General features: G+C 35.3%; 1 protein-coding gene across 5 annotated transcripts in view; it reads right to left on the bottom strand.

The window, feature by feature from the left end:
- The window catches only part of LOC129283264 (F-actin-monooxygenase MICAL3-like), an 88,048-nt gene that overhangs the window by 64,684 nt on the left and 533 nt on the right, over window positions 1-22,831 (bottom strand). For all 5 annotated transcript variants that reach the window (XM_064113988.1, XM_064113989.1, XM_064113986.1 and 2 more), the window contains exons 2-4: window positions 22,141-22,257; window positions 12,693-12,794; window positions 3,247-3,503 (exon numbers count right to left, since the gene is read on the bottom strand). In XM_064113988.1, the coding sequence (XP_063970058.1) occupies window positions 3,247-3,503; window positions 12,693-12,794; window positions 22,141-22,257 (476 nt within the window). The remainder of the gene's footprint in view (window positions 1-3,246; window positions 3,504-12,692; window positions 12,795-22,140; window positions 22,258-22,831) is intronic.

The raw sequence follows: 22,831 nt of genomic DNA on the forward strand, positions 1-22,831 counted from the left end.
CCGGGTGGGCCCTGTACAAAGTCTATGGGGATTTTTTAATCTTGTGGTGAAAAGGTTAAGACAAAGAAAGTGGAAGGAATGATGTGATAAAAACAAGAGTTGGGGAAGCTCAAGAGATATGACAGAATGCTGTCAAACAAGATAAATAAGGGTAGAGAATTTATCAAGAAAAGAGGGAGGAATGTGGGAGAAAGAGGAACACTGCAGAAGGAGTGATGAGATTGGCCTATAAAGGTACAATGAAGAGAGAGAGGAAAGGAGAATGGGGACATGAGGGAGGATATAATATTCTTATATAAAGAGAACAAGAGAAAGCAGAAAGGAGTGTTTATCAAGAAAAGAGGGAGGAATATTGGAGGGGGAAGACAGGATAGAGAGTGATGAGAGTGGTCTTTAATGTACAAAGAGAGAATGAGTAGAGAGAAAAGGGGCATGAGGGAGGATAGGATATTCTGAAGAGGACAGAAGTGAGGTAGAAGTTAAAGTGACAGCAACAAGGGGTACAGAAAGGAAAGGGACATCACACTGTAAAAACTTCTGTGTTAAAAACGACGTAAGTCGGTGTTGTGTGAGGACTGCAACAAGCAAGTGTTTATAGTACACCATGGAGATTTCATTTGACACAAAACCAAAGAGTGTTGATAAATCAAACAGTATGTGTAAGGCCCCATGTCAAAAGTATGTGCCTGTTATAAAGACATTATGCATATATTCATAGCAGCTTTCTCACATTCCCAATTACTTTCTCTATAACATTGACTGGGATAGTTTTAGCACAACATTGGCTGGTGTAGTTTTAGCACATCATTGGCTGGTGTAGTTTTAGCACAATATTGGCTGGGGTAGTTTTAGCACAACATTGGCTGGGGTAATTTTAGCACAACATTGGCTGGGGTAGTTTTAGCACAACATTGGCTGGGGTAGTTTTAGCACAACATTGGCTAGTGTAATTTTAGCACAACATTGGCTAGGGTAGTTTCAGCACAACATTGGCTGGGGTAGTTTAAGCACAACATTGGCTGGTGTAGTTTGGCACAACATTGGCTGGTGTAGTTTTAGCACAACATTGGCTGGTGTAGTTTTAGCACAACATTGGCTGGTGTAGTTTTAGCACAACATTGGCTGGTGTAGTTTTAGCACAACATTGGCTGGGGTAATTTTAGCACAACATTGGCTGGGGTAGTTTTAGCACAACATTGGCTGGGGTAGTTTTAGCACAACATTGGCTGGGGTAGTTTTAGCACAACATTGGCTGGGGTAGTTTTAGCACAACATTGGCTGGGGTAGTTTTAGCACAACATTGGCTGGGGTAATTTTAGCACAACATCGGCTGGGGTAGTTTTAGCACAACATTGGCTGGTGTAGTTTTAGCACAACATTGGCTGGTGTAGTTTTAGCACAACATTGGCTGGGGTAGTTTAAGCACAACATTGGCTGGTGTAGTTTGGCACAACATTGGCTGGTGTAGTTTTAGCACAACATTGACTAGTGTAGTTTTAGCAACACTGTTTTTGCAGCGCAATTGAAAATGACTTTCATGAACATGAAGCTCATTATTGAACCTCTTGTAGGAAGCCCCAAGACAAATGACAATAATCCATCATCATGCACAACCTAGAAATACATGTATCATATCTGGGGAGTGTTTCATCAACATTTTCATCCGACAAGTTGTCAGATCTGACAGCTTTCTCTGATGTTGATTGGCTGAGAGGTACTGTTACTATGGTAACTGTCAGATAAAATGGGACTTGTCGGATAAAACGTCCGACAAGTCCTTTCATGAAACGCCCCCCTGGCTTCTGAATATGACAATAGCTGACATTATCAATAGCAACATTTAGAAACAAGTGAGACAAACATAATGAGGTTCCCTTTCATGAAGGAGGTACACTGACTCAGGAAACATTAATAATAATATGGTCCATGTATATTGCAGCAACTATAATTGCAACTCTACTGCACTTGATACTTGGTATCATATTATTACCCCGGCTGTAGCTGAGCCGCCATATAGGCGCTAAAGCATTCAAGGAATAAATCCTACCGGGTACCCATTCACCTCACCTGGGTCGAGTGCAGCATAACGTGGGTAAATTTCTTGCTGAAGGAAAACACGCCATGGCTGGTATTCGAACCCACGTCCCTCTAATTGAAAGACGAGTGTCGTAACTACTAGACCACGATGCCCCCACCCCTAGACCACTAAACATTCAACTAAAGTTCTTCTTGTTAGAAGACTCTCACTCTGTAATATTAGGAGTCTGCACAGAACTATGTTGACCTTAACACTCAATAATTGCTTGTCGAGTTAAGGGCAGCAAACCCTGTAACAATGTCAAAGGGTATTGAGGTGACAAAAAGAGTTGACCTCTTTACAGGTTTATGAAATTAAATTATCATCTGAATTAATAAGGATAGCCACCATGTAAAACAAAATTCAGTATTCCAGGGGATGAAATATAATAAGTTAGTATTTTTCTGATTATACCTATTGATCCAGCAGGACGGAATATCTAAGCACAATTATATATATATATGTCTTTTTTTGTAAAACATTTTTTTTCACATTTTTTGCAACTTGGGATTTGTTATATCTAATGTCGATCTCTTGCCGAGGAATTTCATTATGGTTACTGAATCATAGTCATGCTTTTTTAATTTCTCTCTTTCTATATCTCTAATACCCTTTTTACACAGGATTTTCTTAACCCTGGACTATCGCTAACCCCGTACTCTCCTTAACCCCGTACTATTTTTTTTTCCTTTTCACACATGCCGAATTGTTATCGCTAACCCCGGATAAGGAATGCTTGCTTTTCACACACGAAACTCGCTAACCCCGGACTAGTGGTTTTTGTCAATCATTCGTAGTATAAGTACTTCACTCATACCTTTTTACACACGCTAAAATTTCCTTAACCCCGTACTATAGGTGGGGCTAAATTGCCATTTAGCCCCACCTATAGTACGGGGTTAAGCTTAGCCCACTTTCGTTTTACACTAGCGATCTTAACCCCGTACTATCGCTCTTAGCACCGCAATTGCTGGGATAACCCTGCTTTTTTGCAGGGCCAAATAATCCCGTACTAAAGGTGGGGTTAGCCCACTTTGCAAAAATGCTGTGTAAAAAGAAAGTGGGCTAAGCTTAACCCCGTACTATAGGTGGGGCTAAATGGCAATTTAGCCCCACCTATAGTACGGGGTTAAGGAAATTTTAGCGTGTGTAAAAAGGGTATCTCTTACCTTTAGAATAACTCCTTTATGTAGTAGACTCTGTTTCTTAGCCGTCATCACAAAATAATGCGTCTCATCCTTGTAATAGACAATGTTCTCAAGGTCGATGCCTGTCTGCTCTCGTAGATCTTGGAAGAACTTTTGGTTGAAGATGAAAGCGACGCCGCTGATTTCCTCCACGCTGGCTTCCTCGTTTGATTTTCTATTGATGAAGTTTGCAGTGATGGCGATTGCAAGCTTTCCTCTGAATTCCTTCCTCTTGAAACCTAAAAAAAATAGAATTACAAAAATTGTCATAAATTATTTAAAGTTCATTTATTTTTCATAAACAAAAATTTAGACAAGAAAATGCATAATTAAAATTTGACATAGAGATAATGAACAAATAATTTTGTATGTACATAAATCATGTATCAAACATAAATAAACAATGTGAGTGGTATCTTATGTTACACAAACAAGATGGCTGCAAGGAATGTCACAAAGCTTGAAAACATGGCAGCTCAAGAAAATAGCCAAAATAATAAAATAATACAAAATATTCAATACAAAATTAGTAACATAAACAATATGGTCACCTTGAAAATCCCAATGAACCAATATAGATTTTATGAATGTCCAGCAGTACTATTGGATGGTGTTATACAGTGCGTCCCACAAAAAACGAAACCGATATTTATTGATGATTTATCATAACTTAATCACAAATACAATAGACAAATGACCTACCATTGTAAAGCTTAGAATCTCCTCTTTCATCTGAAAGTACTTAGATTATTTCTCATTCACGCATGAGTGAGCAAAAACAATTTGAAGAAGGGATACCAAAAAGTAATTTGGCAGGCTGTATCTGGGTTTCAAAAAGAAAACCACATTTTTAAAAAGTTCAATATCTGCTCTTTAATTTGACACCTCAATTGCAGAAAATGGTCAAGAAATAACAAAGTTCTGGTTATTTGAAATAAGGCTTGAATTTCAATAATTTCATAAAATAAAGGTTCTACAGGCTAGCGTTCAAACTCACTTGACACTCCGTTTTGTTGACGATCAGCCATGCATTATTAAAAGTCTTTTGTTAACCATGGGATAGCTTCTGTGGGAAACCGGTGAAAACATGTTTATTTAATGAAATTATGGAAATACAAGCATTGTTTCGAGGGAACATTACTTTTTTACTTCTTGACCATTTTTTGTGATTAAGGTATCAAATAAAAGAGCAGATATTGAACTTTTTGGGGCATGTGATTTTCTTTTTGAAATTCAGATACTCCCCGCCAAATGAGTTTTTGCTATCCTTTCTTCAAATTGTTTTTGCTCACTCATGCGTGAATGGGGAATAATCTAAGTAATATCCGATGAAAGAGGAGATTCTAAGCTTTACATTGGTAGGTCATTAATGTTCTTTTTAAAGGACAAGTCCCCCCCCCCCCAACAAAAAGTTGATTTGAATGAAAAGAGAAAAATCCAACAAGCATAACACTGAAAATTTCATCAAAATTGGATGTAAAATAAGAAAGTTATGACATTTTAAAGTTTCGCTTAAATTCACAATACAGTTATATGCACATCCCGGTTTGTATGCAAATGAGGAGACTATGTCATCCACTCCCTATTTCTTTTGTATTTTATTATATGAAATATTCTAATTTTCTCCTCATTGTCAAGTGATACAACGATTAATTCCTCCCTGAACATGTGGAATTAGCATTGTTTATTACTATATAGTTCAGTCAAGTTGGTCCTTATTGTCAAATCTATAAAAAATGAAATTTTGTATAATTCAAACAATAAAAAACAAAAGAAATAGTGAGTGATGGACATCATCGACTGACTCACCTAGTTGTGCATATCACTGTTTTGCGAAAAATAAGCGAAACTTTAAAATGTCATAACTTTCTTATTTTACATCCTATTTTGATGAAATTTTCAGCACTATGCTAGTTTAATTTTTCTCTATTAATTCAAGTCAGCATTTTCTTGGGATGGACTTGACCTTTAAAGACAATACTAGAAGCTTCCAGAATAGTGACTATCTATGTATATAAGCTGGCAGTTTCTTCAAGGACATCATCACATCAGATCAGAACTCAGAGTTTCACGCCAGACATTATGTCAGAGCATAGTTTATTTCCAACTGGAATACAACATTTATCTTCTGTGGAATTGTTTGCACGCCATCAATGAACTGTTTGCAGTTACTTCGAGAGAGGAATTCTCAGTTCTCATCGAGATCATCAACCTGTTTTAATGAACGCTTTTCAACCCATGGATTGCTGATATTGACTGTTTGTCATCATCAACATCGTCTTCACAGACATTTCAACTCGTTACAGTGACTCTTGTTATTCATCGTGCTTCAACTTCAATTTCATCATCACCATCAATGTGAACTTTAATTTACGGAATCTTCGCCAACCAACTTGGATTTTATCTGGATTTAATACAGGACTATCATAACTTTGGAATATAATCAGAACTGATACTTCAAGACGTGTAGATGTTTGGTTTATTTTGTTTAGTGTATGATTTATTTCCTGTAATAAAAAAAGAGGAAATCAAATTTAAAACTAAATTTTCAATGTTATTTGTTGCAGTATCGTAACAATGATTTTTATTTTTCATCCTGTATTGTCTGGTATTATGATTGTAATCTTATACTACAGGTTCATCTTACAATGTGAATTGCTCTTTTTACCCATGATCTGAAATTATTGCACATTTGTATTTTTATTGGAAAATAAATAACCCCCTTGCTAGTGCCACCTGTAAATTTATAGCATTGTATTTGACCTTATTAAAAGAGTGAAGCACTGCATTTCCAGAGGACAAAAGAGCATGGGATTTCAATTCATGGCAAAAGATTTAATTGGCATTGGATAGATTGTTCATTTAAATGACACACTTCTCTAAAATTGCCCTCATTATTAGAGGAGGTCCCATTTTATTTTCATTGTTATTTTTGTTATTGTGTCGTCATTGTCCTTGATCAAAAACAATAAAATGTTCCATGTATCCTAAACTGTCATTTAGGATTAACTCACAGTAATCTTTAATCCTCAATAGAATAGATGAATGAATCATCTTCCTGAGAAGCCTTACATTCCACATAGAAATCAGATTGTACCTGGCAGTAACATACAGGGGCGTATCAAGGGATTCATAAATGGTGGGGGGCAAAAATGTTCCATTTTGTGTGGCCAAAATACAAATAAAATGAAAGGGTTTTTGTTTCCAAGAAAACATTAGTCTTTTGTTGCTTGTTGCAAAAATAATCAATGAATAAAGTTCCATTTAATATAAATATAGCACATTATCATATCAATGTGTTTTATAAATTTTACTTATATTTTATTAGAAAAAAAAAGAAAAAAAGGAAGTTGCCACTAAGAAATCTTCGTACTGAACATGGCCCCCCCCCCCCCCCCCCGGTCCACCATGTAGACATACCGTACTGGGAGTAAAAAGGGTAGTTTGTACCAACACAGATTCATCAACAATGCCCAATTTGAACTTGACACATTTTTTTGACAGCACATCATTCTTGGCAAACATGATACATTCAATTATGGCAATGAACTATGAAGCGGTTGACCTACATTTCAAGCAGAGCCATATTAATGATGCAGTCTTTGCCAAGCTGATAAACAGAATTTGTCCCAGTAACATAAAAATTTGTTTAAAAATGCAATTACAAGTAAATTGGGGTAGGGGTATTATTGCACACAGGCATACACAAAGTTCACAAACTTTAATCTTTCAAGTGTAGAATTCATACAATGGAAACGAAAAAGATAAATATTAACAAAGGAAGTGAATAATTTATATGCATCAAACTACTTGTGCTGACACCTTTCAATAAAGAAAAATTACACTTTTAAAAATCCATCTTTTGTACTGTCAAAATAATACTTAGGGAATATTAAGTTAAAATACTGATTAATTATTAAAATGGACAGAACTAAGTTGAACTTTACCCTACTTTTAAAGTGTATTTTAATCTACTGTGGGTTTATTGCTTTGTTGTCAAAATTCTTTTCTACATGACTGACAATGCTTGACTAGGGGACCGAAATGTATTCATAAGGTGAAGACCAATGTACCACTGACTTGAAAATATATGAATTAATCTTTCCTTTGCCATGAAAATTGGCTGTTGAACCATTAACAATATAAAGAAGAACAGCGAATAGATACTGGCCCGTATTCTGAAGTCGGTTTTAACTTAAACTCAAGTTTAAAGCTGTGGTTTAAGTATGGATAGCCAATTGCTACATAAATCACTAACTGTAGAGATATATTTCAGCTCATTTGGCTCTCAAATCATTCACAATTTTCTAGGAAGTATAAATAGATGATTGTCTTCACCATCAATGAATCAGGAAAGAGCAAAATAAACATAAGAAACATACAACTTAATAAAAAAAAAATTGACACTTTTGGCTTCCCATAATTTTAGAACAGAGTTAGACCATGGTCTACGTTAAACCTAACTTCAGAATACAGGCCACTGTGTCTATTGTTGTCTTCTTTCCACATGTAAAATAAACTACATGTAGGCCTACTGTATCTGACATAATTTTAGCGCAGCGCAGATTAACATGCTCACTCCAAATCTTACGCAAAGCATTCAATAGGGTCTTGGGGTCTTCTGCACAAAATATTTTCAAAACTTCTATCCACGTATCTATAAAAGCACAATCCTTTCAAATCCAATATCAAAATGTCAAAAAAATTAAAATCTCTGTTATTTCTCCTCTCAAACTCCTCCCTCATTCTAAGAATTGAACACATAAAATAAGAAATACCTATGATTCCAGATATTGTGTACTTTAATATCCTTGGTTTGATAGTACAAACATATTTATGTCAACATTTCAAAACGTTAACTTCCTTAAAGGAGTATAAACTCAGTCGATAAATCAACGTCCCTTTCAATTAGCATCAAGTCAACAAACATGGGAAATTCACGCAAAGAGACCGAGCAAAATACAAACAATATATATCCCTCCCGATATTCGGAAAATCTAGGGCAATACGGTTTTGGAAATTACCAGCTCAGATGTCTGATACGAGTGATAATAAACAATAGTTAATGATATAAACAGCAACCTACCCATAAAACTAAGAAGCACATGCCAGATGTAGATTGGAGGGTGAATGGGCCTTCCCCCCCCCCCCCTCACACATTTTTTTCCAAAATTCATCTTTTAACTAAAAATTGTTTCTGTGAGCAGTGATACATACTTTTTTTAATACAATTTTTATCAAAGGACGATTTCACCCCAAGAAAAAGTTGATTTGAATAAAAAGAGAAAAATCCAACAAGCAAAACACTGAAAATTTCATCAAAATCAGATGTAAAATAAGGAAGTTATGATATTTCAAAGTTTTGTTTAATTTCCCAAAACAGTTATTTGCACATCCTGGTTGGTATGCAAATGAGGAGACTGATGACATCATCCACTCACTATTTATGTATTTTATTATATGAAATATGAAATGTTCTGATTTTCTCTTTATTGTCAAGTGAAACATTGATTAATCCCTCCCTGAACATATGGAATTTCTTAGCATTGTTTAATACTATATGGTTCAGTCCAGTTGGTCCTTATTGTCAAACCTGTAAAAAATGAAATATTGTATAATTCAAACAATATAAAACAAAGAAATACTGAGGGACATCATTGTCTGTCTCATTTGCATGTCACTGAGTTGTACATATCACTGGTTTGTGAAAAAATATTAAACTAACTTTAAAATGTCATACATTGTAACTTTCCTATTTTAAACCTGATTTTGATGAAATTTTCAGTGTTATTGCGAGTTGGATTTTTCTCTATTTATTCAATCAACATTTTTCAGGGGTGGACTTGACCTTTAAATAAGTGCCTCATTCCCCCCCCCCCCCCTCCTGGCCACTTAGCAAAAACAAGTCAGGAAATATAGATTCGCTTCTTTTCACAATTAGTACCCCAGCTTCAGTCTGGGGGCATCATTATTTGGGGGAGGGGGTCAAAATTGACTTTATTCTCCATGTATGATTCAACAATGTGACTTGGTTCCCTAATCTGGAGTGCTTTAATTTGTCAAAATAAAACACTTATTTGGATTAAGCTTTAATCATAATTTCCAAAGTATACATGTACATGTATCTGAAATACATGTTTCTATTTATAGGGACCAAGGATATTTCATGTCCCTGTTTGAACAGACTTTGACATGCACATGTATATGATTAATGACATAAATATTCTTTTGTTTTGGAACAGGCCTGTAGTGTGATGTATTTGTTCTCTGTCATGCTTGCTTTATTATAAAGGTCATATTTTTCATGCAATTAGAGTTTTGTGGGAAATGCATTAAATCAGGGTGTGGAATTCATGTTTTAGCCACAGGACAGTATTCTCTTCTCAGACAAGTCAATTAATGACTACACTCTAAATTACAAGGATTTAAAATAAATCCATTACGGCTATGAATAGTGACCAGTCGAATCTATGTTGGGATTTAAAATTAATCCATAAAGATTTATTTGCTAATGAACTTGGATTTAGAAATCAATCTTTAAGATTTACAATTAAATATTTAAGGATTGATTTTAAATCATATCAACTGGTCACTATTCACAGCCATAATGGATTCATTTTAAATCCCTATCTTTTTAGAGTATACACTGATAAATTTATATTAAATTACATTACACTTTTCAATATGAATGTAAATCATTGGAAAATGACAAAGATGTAAATTACAATAAAATTTAGACTGCTGTAAAATTACACAATACATTTTGTAATCACCCAAGAGGTTGGTGTTATTGTAATGTTAATGTTATTCATTTTGCATATAATATTATTCTACTATTATTAAACAGTTGCTAGTTTCATATTTTGTTTTAATAACTATAATATTATGTTGGTTATTCCATTTCTCAGAGTGTACATGTAGGCTATGTCAAGTTGTTGTTGATTGATAATGATTAAAAACATGATCATCATTGCCAGGCTTTTATTGCATGTTTCCTAGTAAAAATAATCCTGTGTCATGACAATGTTTGATCTTTACAGCTGCCAAAATAAACCTTAAAAAACCCACAATTTTCTTTGCCATCCTTGAAATAAATCCAGGGCCCGGTGACACAAACTTTAGTGATTGATCATGGGACTGATTTCTGCAATTGATTGCATTGATTATTGTGTATGATCAATCATAAACATGAGCTCCACAATCAATCGCTAAGCTTTGTTATACCGGGGTCCTGAATAGAGATTAAGCACTCAACATTCTCTGAAGGCAAATAAAACAGACATGGTCATGGCATTGATACAATGATTGTGTAGGGCTGCCATAAAACAACAGGAATGTTTTGTCTGAGGAAGGAATAAAAAAAAGGAATTATTTTGACAAATAATAAAGAGAATATGTAACAGTGTTTCTGTCCCAATTTCTCTTCCTTACCCAGCTTCTTCTTCAAATGCCCTTTTCTTTTTTATCTGTTATATTGTATTTCTTCTTTGCATATCTTCCCTGGTATTTCTTTATTCATACTTATCATTTCCCAGTTTGTCCTGATATTAATGTACAATGTATATTGTTTCATATTTCCCACTAGTCTTTAAGTACTTAACTGATATGTAATTGTGTATTTAATTGTACAATTTTCATTTTTACATTGTCAACAATCCAACTGCCATGGTTGCATTTAATATTTTTAAATAAAAACAGTAAATACTTGTGAATCTAAAAAAAGAATTAACTGAACTTATAAATTGCCATGTACTCTCATGTGATATACCTGCAAGAAGAAATATTCGCTGAGGTGGATCTTTTGAAAAACTTTTAAACTTATTATAAAAGAATCTTTTATCATGATTTTTAAAAAATATTTTAGATCATTCTGATCAAAACCCACAATGATTTCATTCAAATGCACAATAAAAAATTTTTCAAAACAACCTTCATGAAGATGAAAGAATTTAGCATATTCACGGAATGTTGAATCGCAGCATTTTAAAAATCTCACGGAGTTTCGTGTCGGAATGTAATGAAGGGAGAAAACAATTCATAACACAAACTCATCAGAGCTCATAACCGCTGTCTGAACCAACATTACGTTATCATTGTTATATCACCATGGCAACAGAACGATGCATCAATATTCAATGAGATGTGAGCTGAGCCGTGGATGAAAATATGTCAAAAAGGCACAAACAAAATTAATTGTTTCAATGAGAAAGAGACCGTGTCCAAAGGGCAGGATATCATCCCTGTCAGTTCTACCTAGTCAACTGCACTATTCAAATTGAAGTTCATAAGGTCAGGCTTTTTTTTTGCAAACATAAAGCACTTTATTAAAATATATGCCTACATAAGGTAGGCTTTAATATTAATATTGTTTTCTCAAAATAAAAAAGGCAATCTATATAAATAAACCAGTTGATTATTAAAACAAGATTATGAAAAGTAATAACACAGGTTGCTTGATGACAATTATTATCATTTATGATTGAATGAAGTAAGCAAAATAGAATAAACACATTTTTCTATCATACTTTCCAATTGAAAATCATGAATAGATTGATCGTAGAATTGTATACTGGTTTCACTGAACTGCATGTGCTTCTAACATTTTTTTAACTCAAATTTTGTTTCCTGTAAACTATTTTTATCTGCAAATGTAACACCCTTTTTTGTCATTGGAAATATTATTTTGCATGGTCATGGAATAGAAAACAATCATATACCATCCATGGTTCAATGGTCCAAACATTAGGCATACATGCACTATAAAGGGGGTAATTGAAACTAACCAAGACCATGACATCGTCAATGATTTGCAGAAATATCTCTTATTACGATGCAGTAAAAGTTTACAGACAACCTAAAGTGCTCAGTTTCAGGTATCTCTGGAAAGATGTACTGTATGAAACCAAACATACCGAAGGCTGAGTGATGATATATATATATATATCTAGCTCATAACTATATATATGTATCATGTTACTCTGAAATCTTGGTACCAGCAGCAGTCTAGGGACCAGCAAGGTTAACACTTTTCTTATCTCATATATCTTTTTATTGGAAAGTTATTAATAGATTGTGACAATATCATGGTAAGTTTTTAATAATAACCTTCATAAACAAAGTGAATTAAAGAGGGCTTAATTTCTTTTCAAAACAATTTCAAATTATAATACTTACATGAACAGTCCATGTAAGATTCCTAATAAAGATGCAGGGTGACCCCCCCCCCCCCCTTCCTCCTTGTCTCTGTATAAAGCCAATTCTAAGCTTACCATGTAGTGTATTTCTCCTCCCATCAGCTCCAACGATAACACAAATTCTTATTCTGATGCAGGGTGATCCTTTGGCTCCATCTCCCCTTCATCCCTCCACCCCCTCCGCCATCCAACCCCCCCCCCCTCCTTGCTGTCTAAAGTCAATTCTTAGCTTACCATGTAGTGTGTTTCTCCTTCCATCAGCTCCAACGATAACATCAAATTCATATTCTGATGCAGGGTGATCCTTTGGCTCCAGTTTGGCCCTCCAACCGATCTCTGAAGGAAAAAAAATTGGGGAAAAAATATAATGCTGATAAATCATATGAAAAAAGAAATCATCCAGTTAGAGTATGATCTGACCACTTCTGTAATGCAAAGTTCTGAATATCTGTTGATCATATAAAATGTGAGCTATCTTTTTTTTCTGCATGGGGCAATTGCAGAATTTTGGGGCTATTTCTTTCGTTTTGAGGGCTACTTTTAAGGGATAACATTCAATTAATGTATTAAAAGCAAATATCATTATTCTGCAATAGTTTTAGAATATTGATTTTTTATAATCTTAAATATTTTTTATGACAGATCTTGGAGCGACTTTAGAGAGAATGGTCGCCCCAAAGCATGAATTTTAGGGGCTATTTGGGCTGTCATGGGGGCAAAATAATGCCATACATGTACATATCAGACCTGTAGTAAATGTGTGCTGATATCTATCATCATAAAAACATTTCAGTTTTATCATAATGATAATCATTATTTTACATAATTCTATATAATAAAATTTACCTGATGATAAATATACATTATACTGATTGCAGCTATTGACATGGATTTTATTTCTAAATAATTTTTGAATTCTACTCATTATCCCCCACACTGATCACCATAATTCCTCTGATCCTAATAATCATCTTTTAGTCTGCGGTGATAACCATCAAATGACCTTGGATTGATTGACCTTGAGATTTAGCTATTAATGAGTTACACTTGACTGATAGAGGTATTAATGATATCCCATCATCCCATAGTAGATTAACTTCCTGTCTGTTTGTTTTATCAATGGGATAAGACATGATAATCACCATGCATGTCAGGGGCAAACTAAATTTTGCACAACTAGTTGATTAATGTTTACTCTTGGATTAATCATACTGGCTATACAACTTGTATTTCAAATCCAAACCATATATGGTTGTTGCGCTGTCAAAACCTTCCATTTTCAATCTTTAAAAAAATACATGTATTTTATTTGATAAAAATTGAGGAAAGTTAAGAAAAAGTTGTATTCTAGAATTATAGCAATGGTGGTAATCTAGTGTCTGAAAGCAGTCTCTTAATTCCTGTAGAGAATTCTTTCTAAGACAAAGAAAGTTTCTACTTAAAGGTACTTATAAATAACTCTATACAAAGCAATCTTTTTCTCAGCTTTCCGAAATTATTGAACGTTCAGTTCAGTTTCAGTTTAGTTTATTTCATTTCCATTTTCTGATAATAAACATAACAAACATATATATACATATGTATAAATGTACAAAACAAAATAAGTGTTATAAGTATACTTCAATAATCAATTAACAAATTCGTAGGAAATAGATGAAATGTATACAATTTTTGTTCAAGATACATTTTGATGATTAGACAAATTATAGATTACAGTTAGCATGTGAAAATGAAAATGAGGGACTTATTAAAAAGCGAAGCTTGTAATTGTAAGCCCCTTAGGATAAATTTGTAGTAATCTTAATCGTATGTAATTAAAAGTAAAGTAAGACAATCTAGACCATATATGAAGAACGGCAAAATAGGTTTGAATAACAAGGAAAGAAAGGGGGGGGCAGTAACTACATAGGTTAGAGGGATAAGGGAATATTAAATAACTGGGGGAAAAAACAAAACAAAAAGAAATGATTATGTGCCCAGCAGAAAAGGAAAGGGGAGGAGAAAGAGAAATAGGGTCGAGAGGCAAGTATCGTGGAAAAGATAAAGCAGTTCATGTGTTTCATACATTGTACTCATTAAGGAATGAGAGTTTTAGGTGTTTTTTGAAGGTGTTTATATATATTTCTATATTGTTTAAGGCTTTGGTGAATACCATTCCAGTATTTGGGACCTGTATAAATGATGGTTTTTTGTGCGAGTGTGGTTCTAGTCAGAGGGGGGTGATATTGGTGTTGTATAGCTTGTCTTGTGGGGTATGTATGGATGTCAGTGTTTTTGGTAAAGAGTGAAGTAATTGCGGTGGGTAATTCGTTTTTTGATAGCTGGAACATAAATGTTCCAAGGTTCAGGAGATAGAGATCGTGGATTTTTAGTATTTTTTTTTTTTAAATAACGGGCTTGTATGAGCACGGTAATGGGCATTTTCAATTATTCTAACAATTCGTTTTTGAAGCAAAAATATTCTATTAGTTTGTGTTATTTGTGAATTACCCCAGGATAAAATTCCGTAGTTTAGATAAGGGAGGATGAGGGTTGAGTAGAGGGTCAAAAGTATTTTGTGAGGTAAAAATGTTTTAAGTTTGTTGATGACACCAATGTTTCTTGCGATCACTCTACAAAGAATATCAATGTGTGTTTTCCATGATAACTTATTGTCGATGAATATGCCAAGAAATTTTGTTGATTGGGTAGAGTCAATATCAATGCCATTAATGTTAATGTTACCATGGAGCGTTTGTATTGTGTTACTAAATAATATGTAATTTGTCTTTTTTATGTTAATGATAGTTTGTTCGCCCGTATCCAAGCATGGACCGATTTCAATTCGGTATTCATAACATTAATCAAAGTTGTTGGGTCACGATGGGAGAAAAATATGTTGGAGTCGTCAGCGAACAGAATGAAAGATAATAGTTTAGAAGATTTATGGAAGTCGTTTATAAATAATATAAATAATAGGGGGCCCGAGGAGTGATCCTTGTGGTACACCACAATTTATGTTTTCCAGGTGTGATTCGCACCCATTAACAAAAACGTATTGAGTTCTGTTAGTTAAGTAATTCCTGTACCACTCCAAGGCCTTTTCTCTAATACCGTAATAAGCGAGTTTATATAAAAGAATATCATGATCTATAGTGTCAAAGGCCTTGGAGAAGTCCAGGAATATTCCAACAGTGTGAAGGGATTTATCAATAGCTTTGATGACTTTATCGACGAGTGTAATCATAGCGTGAGTTGTTGCGTGTTTTTCACGGAAGCCATATTGGAATTCGTTGAGAATATTGCATTCGTGAATGAATTTAATCGTTCGAGTATATACAGTTCTTTCTAATATTTTTGAAAATGAAGTCAATAATGATATGGGTCTATAGTTGCCCATATCTCGGGTGTCTCCTTTTTTAAATATAGGTATGACCTTGGATTTTTTCATTTGTGAGGGGACGATACCACATGTTATTGATAGATTGAATATGTGTGTTATTGGTGTCACAATTTCTGAGATGACGTGTTTTAGAATTTTATTCGTGATTCCATCACGTTGAGATGGAAGCCCACTTTGAAAAAAAAAATCTTAATTTCAAGATCACTCTTTCTACATTTTAAAGTTTTATATTCATAACAAGAAAAAAATCCTGATTGCAGGCTGTCATCATCGACCAGCATACATGTGTGAGATGGTTCCATGCAGGGCCGGATCCAGGATTTTCCAGAAAGGGGGGGGGGGGGAGGGCCATTTTCCCCAAGGAAAATTTTGACAAAGCAAAAAAAAAAAAGTAGCCTTTATTTTCAAAGGGGGGGGGGCACAATTTTGTTTTAACAACATTTTTACAATACAAATTTTAAAGGGGGGGCATGGGCCGGCTTTGCCCCCCCCCCCCCCCCCCCCCGGATCCACCAGTGGTTCCATGGACAATATCAACCTGATTTCATCGGGTTAAAATACAATGAGTATGCCTACATATTATAGGCCTACCCTACATGTAGAGTATGAAAACCTGCAGTGATGTCTAATCATAATGAGACCGTGACCCCATTCTCATTACGCTTTCTAAAACTAGTTTACTGGAAACCGGTTCAGGAAACCAGTTTGGAAGATCGCTTTGCTAGCGTTCCGACTTGATCACCCGAAAGTGGTTTTCAAAATCACTTCACGTACATGTAAAGCAATCTTGTTGTTATGGGAATGCTCTCAGTGGGATGACATGATTTGCGCGAAATTCAAAACCGCATCATAGTCATTCTACTATACACAGTGTGTAGAGTAGCTCGCTCAAAATGTGCAAAGATCGTTCTCATTACACGTTTAACTAGTTTCCACTCAAAAACTAGTTTCAAGTAGTTTAAGGAAGGTAGTGAGAACGGTGTCCATGTCTACTCATCAGATTATTACAGTAAATCATCCCACCTATACCTTCTGTGCTAGGTTTACATTGAATGAACTTGATACGATAGTGAGTGTAGTCCCATGCATGCATACTTGTGTAGGTGAATAAGATGAACTTTAGCAGCTTTACACTGCATGCATGGCTTATCAATGGGATAAACTTGATATCATGTCATTCATATCTGTAACATCCTGTATTAAAAATTGATCTCTAGCCTTGCTGACTACCTTATCAATCAGACAAACCAGATACCTTGAGTGATAGGGAGGTCAGTGGCATTACTAATAAAAACATTAGCATACCAACAGAATACATGTGAGGTAAATGGGTACCTGGCAGGAATTTATTCCTTGAAGCCAAGCCAGGGTTATGATATCCAATTGAGCATGTTGTTAATGATATCCAATTGAGCACATAGGGACGCATTTGGCAGTGATATGCGCTATATATAAAGCATGTTGGTATAATTATAAAAGCTTTAATAAGTACTGAATAAATGTACAAATACTGAAATCAATATTCCAGGCTATTTTCAATTCATTAAATTATTATTTTTTATTACCCCCCCCCCTTAATATCAAAATGCAATTTACTTTGAGCAAGAAAGCAGACCTAATAGGTGAACAGTATACTCGTTCAAACAAGATGGCCTGAATTTGGTAGTATCGTTATTGAGAAAGATCTCAACATTACATTCATTTAATTTTTAAGAAAAACAATTCCCTTTCATACCGCAACATTTTCAGACCTTCATGTTTGCATTTTGATTGATATTTACTTTATGGTTTGAGCTTTACATGTGAAGGGTCTGCATTCTGTATTAGTGTAATCTTTATATTTAACTATTGAACAACTGGACTCCTGGTCTAAATTGGAAATGCTTGGCAATGTCAGAAAATAACAGTGTATTATAGGTCATACTGGCTACCTCCTAAGGTTGTTATGATATTGCAGAAATTAGAATTATACTACGCAGCATGTCTATGATTCATGTCAATCGTTGCCAAATTACACCCTGGTCATCCGCATCTAACTGTCAAATTTGACGCTTTGATTTCCAATATCTCCTTCCGGTCAACTGGGATTTAGTCTTCACCTATAAACCGCCACAGGCCATTCGAGAGAGAGATCAATACTTCCCAGGGAAAATATTCCCTGGCAGCCTCAATGATAGTACTTCTTCATTATGAATAGCAAATAGTGTATTTGTGCTCACTTTGCAAAGACAGAAATGGTTTTGAAATGCTCATTGTAAATGCACTTCCACATACTGCATTGGCCTGGAAGGAGAGGTTAAGTTGGGACGTTTTTAGAAAAGAGTATTGTGTTTAATAGTTGCAATCTTGATTAAACTAGAAAAATGTTTTTAATGACATCATTTAATCAGCAATTTACTTGGGATTTGAATTGCCTTTGCTCCCACATACTTCTTTGTAAAGGGAGGGACGGGGAAGGGGGAGGGGCAAGACTGTCATGACAGGTGTATGATAGGGCTTGACATTCGCAGTGGCCTGGTGGCCCAGGGCAACCAAAAATGAGAGCCGGGCCACAAAAATTCTGTAAAAGCCAACACTTGGTGGCCCAGTTGGACTACCAAATTTTTGATAAATTGAAATGTTTTCTAATGTTTTAGGGCCACCAAATTTGCTTTGCGGGCCACCAAGAAAACAAGTTAGTGTGGACCCTTGTGTATGATATTCATTGAAACACTGATTTTGACTGGCAAGTAGACTACATGTATCACTGGAAACAATCTTTTCATCCTGCAGAGGATGTAGACACAGGAATGGAGGAAGATGTTAATTACTACAACTACCCTTGATAAATTGGTTCTCTAGAGATGACTGATAACACACTGCTTCAAAAAACAATACAAGAGCTTGTATCACAAAACTTGTAAATTGTTCATATCAGGGGGTTTTACAAAACTGCGAGGGTAGCCTAAAGTATGGAGGAATCAGTCAACTGCGACCGTAGCAAAAAGAACCCCCCCCCCCCACTCTCGGCCAAATTGCAATTTCACAGTTGTGTGTACGGAAATGCAAGTTTGTTTACAGAAGTTACAGCATAACACGTGAGCTTTGCAAGCTAGCGCTATACATTTAGTTTTTATGCACGCCATGCACGAGTCATGTTTACTGTTTCGCACATGATTGCAATGACAGCGCTGATTGGCCAATTCCATGCTGAGGTATCGTGGCTGGACCAAATGTTAGATTGGCTCAATACCGTTGTACATTTCGGCGGGACGGAGGATTTTTTCGAGATTGGGGGACCCCCACGACGATCCGTTCCCTTCGTGTTTGCGAAAAGCCTGAATTGTTGCTAATCTCCTTCCGATTTCAACCGAGATCCTATCCCGCCCTTCGCCGATCTACTGATCAAGATGGATCAGGGTGTAAGATTGCGATAGTGGAGCGGCCCCTTTTCACACAATGATCAATGAAATTAATCCTGAAAATCAACGATATAATCAATCACTTAGTTTTCTGCTACAGGGCCCAAAGGGGAATCATTACCGGTAACTGTCTCTTTCAAATGATGACTTCTGCAGTTTCTGCAGTTTAATTGGTATTTTCCAATCTGGATATTGGATTAGTGGTTTCAAGCCAGCATGATTGTCAGAAAAAAAATTGTATTGTATTTATGACCACGTACTGTATGTACATGTAGATACAGAGCAAAGATGTCATGAGCGACAAAATATTAAAATGCATTTTAAATTGCGATCTCTAGTTTTCCACCCTGTTTTCTACTTGTAGTGAATTTATTAATATATCTGATTGAAATTGAAAATTTGAGACCCTCCTCACAAATCTTACTGAGTAATATTCATTTGTTTATTTTTCTAAAAGAAGTAATAAAACAATCATCAGTTGATAGGCTCTTGATTCATCTTTTGAGTGAACTGAAAAGAGAATTTGAAAGATATTTGGTATTTTGAAAGATGTTTGAAGCACACATTTATTCATCCATGCAGCAACCAGCTGTAAATCTCCAGAATTAGCGGAGAGAGAATAAGATGATTCCAAATGCCTGGTAGCCTACAATCCTAACATGCAGAAAAGATTTGCTCTGAACAAAATTTGGTTAGCATTAATATTGAAGAGCAAAGCTCTCAACTTAAATCTCTACAGTCCTATGTAAAAAGACTTTTTTGTGTTGCAGCCTTTAAAAAAGGTGTAACAAATTGCAATGCAACACAAGGAAAATGATTCCTCGACATCAAACATATTGTACATGTACATGATCACAATATAATCCCTATTAAACACACCATACAGTTCTATTGTGACATCACACAGTGTGTGGGAAGGTCTAGTAGAATGAGGGCCCTCCACATATTGACAGATATTTGTCATAAATGTCAACAAATAATTTTTGGTTATATTTATATTTTTTTCTCAGCTTAGCAAATAATCATGAGTCACTTCCTTGTGTGCATTAAGTAGGAGAATAAATACGAGTGAAATGATGTATGAAAGAGTGTGAAATCTGACAGGACGCAGAGGTGTAAGAAAGGAACGAGATCAAGCTTCTTTCTTTTGACCCCATGCTCGATGCCCCCAATAAGTTATGTACACTAATCTGCACCAATTAATCATCTGGTTATATAATAGAATGAATCTGCGTTTCAAACTCCTGCATCATGTCTCGGCAACTGTTCGCTGTTTGTAATGATTTCTCATCAACTCTCAATGAATTGTGTGATCTGATTCACAGTAATGCCAACTTTTGAAATTTGAACTGCAAAACTTGATAAAAAATATGCGTAAACACACACAACAAAGTACCCTATATCGTCTATTGATGGTGTGCATTTCATATGAATCCAAAGTTCACAGATAATCATGTTATATTTACAGGTAGTTATCATGTATGACTTGGCATGTTATGTTTGTTCAATAATTCTTCATGTAGATTGGTATCAAAGGTGTGATTTAAATCCAAATATTATCATTATGATGATTAGAGTGACATCATTTTATTCACTTTAAAGCCGGTGACGGATCAAGGCTGGGACGCAAGGGGTGCATGCCACCCCACCCCACCCCACCCCCCCCCCATTTCTTTATCATGACAATTGGCCATTGAACACACATATTATCATTCAATCAAGTCAGGTATAATTCCAGAGATCCATGGACATGTTCCATCCAGCGGATTCCATCCTTTATTAAATCAATCATTTAATCATGTGTTTTAATTCCTTACATATAGCTAAATCTCAATATAAAAAGCTTTCCTCTCTACCCCTGTGTTTTTAAATTTGCTATTTTTGTACAATCCCTCTATTTCAAAATCATGGCTCTGATAATATCATGCTCACTCAATGAAAGTCTGCCATCAGTGTTTTACTTGAAAGAAAAGCCTTTATATTTTGATCTGTCATCATTCATGGTATTACCATCATAATTGCTATTGATAAGAACAATTATTATCTTTTCCTAATGTACATGTAGTTGACCTCACATACCATTCTTCAAAATAAATATCAACTCTATTGAACATTACTTTGGTATAAAGCCGAGTTTGTCATATTATGCTATTGAACTGATATTGTTTTGTATGTTTATTTTGTACAGTCTGCCAATGGAACAACTATCTTGTGATACTCTCATGGCCCTGGCTATATCATTAAACTTCTCATTCCTCTGTTATTTTACTGATCTATTTCAAATAAAGATGATAATAGTCATTCATACACTTTGGGGGGGGGGGAGGGGAAATCATATGATCTCTTTCACCTGTGACAAAATTATATGGGGCCTTTAGGCAGAACCTGCCAACCTCTGCTTATCACGGCGCTCAAGCTGCATGCAAGCTGAAATGTGTACTGCTCTTGCAGATGAAAAACAGACTGAAACATGTGTATATCTCACCCTTGTTTTAACAAAATGATTAAAAAAAAACAAGTTACCTGAAATTACAGTGATCCAGTAAACAAATTTGTGCAAGTTTTTTTTTTTTTAAATCAAATTTTTAAAAGAAAAAAACATACTGTCGTATTTGATTGCAAAAACGTAGTAAATAAGCCGTACAACGTACTGGTTGGCAGCTCTGTTGGGATGATTTTGCCCCTGAAACGGGCAGATGAGCCCTGGAAAATAAACTCATATAAAGCAATAGCACTTGTGTGGCACTTGTGTGGCAAGAAGTGCCTCTTGCTGATTGGCAGAAATAGCCACAAAAAGCTACAAAAAACATTGCTCCCGCACAAGAGCTCTTGCTATATATAACCATCATCTTTTATAACAAGGCCTATTGTACTGTAAGTGATGTGGACAAGGTCTTACTTTCATGTTCCTGGTCTTCAGGTGGAAGTTCTAGTCCTTCAAAGCTCACACCATAGTGGATCTCAACACCCATCATCAAAGCCACTTTCAGCAGGACCACCTGTAACTGACGTATACCTGAAAAACAGGAAAGAAATCAATATATTACCAACATTTCAGTAAAGACAACATTGAAGCAATGGTTTCAAAACAAAACTGAAACTACATGCATTATGACTTCTTCCCTTTTTCTATCTTGAGAAGATGTCTCTACATTACAAGATTTATCCAATCTGTAATGCCTGCACAGTATCCACTCCCTTGGGAGCATTTCAAGCAAGATCTTCCTTAAAATCCATGTGCAAACTACATTGGCATTTGCAATAAAGTCATCCAAGAAATGACATGATTTTGTCCCTTTTTACCCTTCGAAAAAGAAAAGTGAGTTAAAAGAGGGGCAATTTTCATGAACCTCAATTTTTTTTCTCACAAATTAAAAGGAAAATTGGAGGAGATCAAATTCATGTTCATAAACTAGTGAGGGGAAGTTTAAATCACTTCCCAGTTTTCCAGCAGACCCTCCCTCTGTTGGCTGTGCATGTTTTGTTTTATATCATGTATAGTGCTACCACTTACTGATGTGATCAATGGATCCAGCACAGAAATTCCCAAAGAACTTCTTCCTCTCTTAGCTGTGCATGTTTTGTTTTTT

This window comes from Lytechinus pictus, chromosome 19 (genome assembly GCF_037042905.1).
Source record: "Lytechinus pictus isolate F3 Inbred chromosome 19, Lp3.0, whole genome shotgun sequence".
NCBI classification, from domain to species: Eukaryota; Metazoa; Echinodermata; class Echinoidea; order Temnopleuroida; family Toxopneustidae; genus Lytechinus; species Lytechinus pictus.